Below are 5,465 nucleotides of genomic sequence, written 5' to 3'. Positions count from 1 at the left end.
AGGGGGGTGGGAAGAGGTGAACTTGAGGGTCTAGCTTGTCATGTTTTGTAAAGAATATTATATTGGCTGTGATATATCTGAAGACAAGGAAGAATGCAATTACTGTATTTAACAGTTCTGACGTGGGTGAAAAGTTAAAGTTTGTTCTGATGATCAGTAGTACAATGTGGAAAAAATGCTCTCATAACACTTTCTGATCAGTATTCAGTCACAAAATGGCCAGCAATGACCTGACCATCAATGATTTATTTATAGAGGCACCAGCCATCCATGTCCAGGTGCTGTTTTAGCCTATGGCCAGCAATATGAAGCTAAATATTGGGCAAGACCTGATTCAAGTAATTATCTGGCAAGACTGTTACAGTTGGTTTTTTTTTGTTTTTTGTTTTGTTTTTCCCATCGTTTTATTTTTCGTACGGTACTTATTGTTCTGACACGTATTTTGTCTTTCTCGTCGCTGGTGTTTTGTTGAATGTGCTTTTTATTTTTGTTGTGTTTTTTTTTATTTCTTTTTCCATCGACCACCGTTAGCTTATGATGATCTTGATAAAAGTGGCTGACATTTCAAACGAAGCGAGGCCCATGGCTGTTGCTGAACCTTGGTTAGATTGTTTGCTTCAAGAGTTCTTCAACCAGGTATCTGCACAGAAAACTCCTTGCTTCTTTTCATCTGTACTTTTTGCACATAAATATACACACGCTAGCACATGCACACGCGTACGCGCACATGAACACGCACACAGAAATGCACACGCCAACACACACACACAGGCACACGCACATGCACACACATAGACACATATATTTACATGGCCCAATGTTGTCATACTATTTCATCTTTAAATTTCGTGTAGTGCTCTTAAAATGTTCAACATGTTTTGAAAAGATCATATTTTACTGTTTTTAGTCTAGTTTTCAATCACCATTTGCTGAGATGCGCAGAAAACTGTATAGGAATGATTTGTTTTGAGAAATTAAGATAAATATAGAAATATTAGATACCTGTACATAATCATCTAGATCTACTTGTATTCCAAGTAAATCACAGTTGTGCAAATGATATCTGCAAAACTTACACACACTCATAATATTATGACAAATCCATCTGTTTTTCTGTTGCCTATCAATTTTAATTTCTTTCTAATTAAATGAAATTAAAGAAAAGTATTGAAGATGTAATGTTCTCTTGCAAGTCAAAAAAAGGCATTTCTGCATAGTGAAAATGAATTCACTTTTCTCTTCTATTTTTTTTTTTAATGTGTCGGTAATTTGAAGGCATTATGCAATTCTTTATTTTCTACGTTAAAGGATTAAAATCATAGGACAACCACAGTGCTGTTCAATGAAGTGCTAGTTCAATGTCGAGTCTGGAGAGAAAAAATTATCATAATATTTTGAATTTGAAATGACTGTAATCAATATTCCAAAAAAAGTTGGATGATCAAAAGTAGTATACATTTTTTACATACAGTGGGCCTGAAATGGACATGATTTTTTTTTCTTCCATTTTACACACAAAAAATGCAGAATTCATTTCAGAACCTTTGCTTTTGTTGGTAGGCATACCTAGTAGAACATTTGACTGTATTTTTTGTTGCTTTTTTAACAACTTTTTTAGGCTTGAACCAAGATCCAGAAATCTATAGGCATATTTTTAATAGGTCCCTTAGTTTTTAACTCCCAGCCTACTTCTCTGGTGATCAAGACAAAAGTCTACTTACAAAGTAGGGCAATGTTCAGAGTTTAATCATAAAGTGCATAGAACATGCAGAAGAGCATGGATGTACGCTATATAAATGTAATTATTTCTTATTATTTTAGTTATTATTATTATTATTATTATTATTATTATTAATATTATTATTATTATTATTATTATTATTATTATTATTATTATTATTAATATTATTATTATGATCATTATTGTTAATAATATTGTTGTTATCAAGAATATTGTAACAGGAATAAAAATTGTTACCGTTTCTGAAAGGTAGATTATGGTTAGCAAAAATTATTATATATTGTTATATATTATACATTTGGATTGTTTTGGTTTTTTTCTCTATATTTTCTCCTTCGTTTCCTCTCATCTATTTCTGTTTTTTCTCTCTGCCAGAGTGACCTTGAGAAGCTGGAGGGTCTGCCGGTAGCACCGTTCATGGACCGAGAGAAAGTGTCCAAGTCATCGTCGCAAGTCGGGTTTATCAAGTTTGTTTTGCTGCCGCTCTTTGAGACGGTGGGGAAACTTTTTCCTCAGTTAGAGGTGAGTTTTCTGTGTGAGTTTTCCTCAGTTAGAGGTGAGTTTTCCTTTGTGAGTTTTCCTCAGCTAGAGGTGAATTTTCCTGAGGTTTCCGGGGTGCCTTAATAGTTGAAGCAGACTTATTTGTGCTGTTGAAGCTAGAGAGGTGAGCAGAGTAAGTGCGATTCTCTGTAAAGACTTCTATATTGACATCCACCCTTTTGCGCTCATATGACCTTATGCATTCGAGAGCACTGTAAAACCTCTACTATAATAATTTTAAAAAACTCTTACTAATACTACTCTCTCCGTCTCTCCATCTCTCTATCTCCCAGAATGCAATCATCGAGCCTGTCCGCGACGCGCTGGCCTACTACACAGAGATGCAGCGCGCTCTGGAGGAAGAGAAGGCCAAGAAAGACTCCCTGGTCGAGTCGGCCGATGGGGACAAGAACGGGATGCTGCCTGCGAAGACAAACAGGAGCAACAGCAACAGCAGCAGCAGCAGCAATATCAACAACAGCGCTGGCGGTGGTGAGGAGAAAGAGAAGGAGAAGGAGAAGGAGCCAAAGACGAAGGCAGCATCGAAAAACAACTCATCAACCAACCTCTCTGGGCCGTCAATATCTTCATCGATAACATCTTCAACATCAACGTCATCGTCGTCATCCACAGCAAAAATCAACAATTCCTCCTCATCCGTACGCCGTGGCAGTGCGACAACCCTTCTCACAGCTAAGCTCTCTGTTGAGGTTGATTCCTCCGCTCCGTCATGATCGAAACAAACAGACTTTTTGACACGCTAGTCTACGTACGCTGCGCCCTGCATCCCCCCCCCCTCCAGTTGTCCAGTTGTGTGATGTTGTTTCTTTGGGTTGTGAGGTGAAATCAGATAAAACTACGCCTGTGTTTGGGATGTGAGGATGAGGGAAATAGGTAGGCTATGTCACTGTTCCGATTGTGAGGTCGACTGAGATAGGGCTACGCCTGTGTTTGGGATGTGAGGATGAGGGAAATAGGTAGGCTATGTCACTGTTCCGATTGTGAGGTCGACTGAGATAGGGCTATGCCTGTGTTTGGGATGTGAGGATGAGGGAATAGGTAGGCTATGTCACTGTTCCGATTGTGAGGTCGACTGAGATAGGGCTACGCCTGTGTTTGGGATGTGAGGATGAGGGAAATAGGTAGGCTATGTCACTGTTCCGATTGTGAGGTCGACTGAGATAGGGCTATGCCTGTGTTTGGGATGTGAGGATGAGGGGAATAGGTAGGCTATGTCACTGTTCCGATTGTGAGGTCAACTGAGATAGGGCTACGCCTGTGTTTGGGATGTGAGGATGAGGGGAATAGGTAGGCTATGTCACTGTTCCGATTGTGAGGTCGACTGAGATAGGGCTACGCCTGTGTTTGGGATGTGAGGATGAGGGAAATAGGTAGGCTATGTCACTGTTCCAATTGTGAGGTCGACTGAGATAGGGCTACGCCTGTGTGTGGGTTGTGAGGTGAAAAGAGATAAGACTAAGCCTCTGTTTGGGTTGTGAGGGAGAGTGAGATGTGACTATGACAATGTTCAGAATGTAAGGATGATATGAAATAGACCATGTCCCTGTTTGATCAATGCCTCTGTTCAGAATGTAAAGATGGTATGAAATAGACAATACCTCTGTTCAGAATGTAAAGATGGTATGAAATAGACAATACCTCTGTTCAGAATGTAAAGATGGTATGAAATAGACGATGCCTCTGTTCAGAATGTAAAGATGGTATGAAATAGACAATGCCTCTGTTTGGTTTGAGATGGTGAGGGAAATAAACGATGTCCCTGTTTTGGATGTGATTGTTGTGATCCAACACAGAATGTTCAGAGCACACATCACTCAGCAGACATTTCTGCATGTTGTTGTTAATGTTGTTAATGTTGTTGTCGTTGTTGTTGTTGTTATCGTGTCAAAGCTTCCAATTTCCTGCCATCGGGGGACTCACCCAAGCAAATTTCATGATTGCTGTCGTTCTCCAAAAAATGAGGAGGATAATTTTGCTCACATACTGCGTCATGTCAGCTTAAACATGACGTATTTTTGGGGACTTGTCGTTCAACAGTATCTGATAAATGTACAACTAGTGTTTCTTTTACTGTGATCGAATGAGAATGGGTGATGATTTGGAGAAGAAGACACCTGCAAATGAAAAACAAAACAATTTGATCTTGTGAAGATCATTCTAACTCGCTTTATATGTATGATTTTTTGTATACATGTTCCATGTTTGATGGATCTCCGAGCAAACATGCTTCATCTGATTATTGTTTACAAACTGCAGTTTTTTCAAACGTACAAGCTTCTAATTCTCCGAGAACAGACGGTTCCTCTGTCAGGGGAAGCAAGGGAGAGTGAAGAGATCATGCCCTTTGACCTTTCTTTTGTGTCCAGACTTGAGCAAAGACCCTCAGGAGATGCCATAATTGCAATGTCTTACGCAGATTGTCTGCTGTTTTTGCAATGTCGTTCTGAGTTTGTCTGTTATCGTTGCAAAGTCGTATTGAGTTTATCTGTTGTTATCATTTGTTGTTATCATTGCAATGTCTTTTAGAGATTGTGTAGTCAGACTGAAAGCAAGTTTCAATCAGTTGTCAAGAAGAAGGTTCCATAAAAAGAAAAGAAGACTGAAAGTGACAGCTCTTCAGCATAAACAAAATATTTACAAGTGTGACATCTAGGCCTATATAATGTTTGATTTGTGCGACGCTTGTGTGGCACCGAGGTGAAATCAGGCGCTCATCAAAATAAGTGAATCAAAGAAACAGGCTTTATTTCAGAAAGCTGTGAAATTTTATTATTACTTTTCTTAATAATTACAAATTTATTTATTGTTATTATTTTTTTATTTTAAAAAAATAATTTAAAATTATTTTTTTTTTTTTTTTTTTTTGGGGGGGGGGATTGGCTCCACAACTGTTGTGTCCATTGAACAGCATAATATTTCTGTGTGAATTTTACTGAAAACCGTTGAAGAAAGGTGCAAAAATGTTCAGTTGCACTTGCCACAAGGACTCTCAATTTTGGAAGTCACCAAACTTTTCAGGTAATTTTCTACCTCACTTTTCCTCTTACAAAAGGCAACCCCTACCTCTTTTGATTGCAAGTATCTCTACTTGTCTATTCATGATTGGTGGGTATGTTTTTCATCAAAGGCAAGATTGTGGGTGGTTAGCGGGTGCTCTGGAGTG

The 5,465-nt window shown here is 38.6% G+C and overlaps 1 protein-coding gene across 3 annotated transcripts in view; it reads left to right on the top strand.

Annotated features, from left to right (window-relative positions):
* LOC101849164 (high affinity cGMP-specific 3',5'-cyclic phosphodiesterase 9A) overlaps positions 1 to 4,891 on the top strand; it is a gene marked incomplete at its 5' end in the record, with an annotated part of 8,928 nt that extends 4,037 nt beyond the window's left edge. For 2 of the 3 annotated variants that reach the window (XM_013088992.2, XM_013088991.2), the window contains 3 exon segments: positions 532 to 636; positions 2,117 to 2,263; positions 2,575 to 4,891. In XM_013088992.2, coding sequence (XP_012944446.1) covers positions 532 to 636; positions 2,117 to 2,263; positions 2,575 to 3,015 — 693 coding nt within the window. 3 annotated transcript variants of the gene reach the window in all.
* Positions 4,892 to 5,465: the final 574 nt, after the last annotated feature.

This window comes from Aplysia californica, unplaced genomic scaffold (assembly GCF_000002075.1).
Source record: "Aplysia californica isolate F4 #8 unplaced genomic scaffold, AplCal3.0 scaffold00852, whole genome shotgun sequence".
In the NCBI taxonomy this organism is placed as follows: Eukaryota; Metazoa; Mollusca; class Gastropoda; order Aplysiida; family Aplysiidae; genus Aplysia; species Aplysia californica.
The sequence above is the reverse complement of the archived record's forward strand: the minus strand, read 5'-3'. Positions and strand labels throughout refer to the sequence as shown.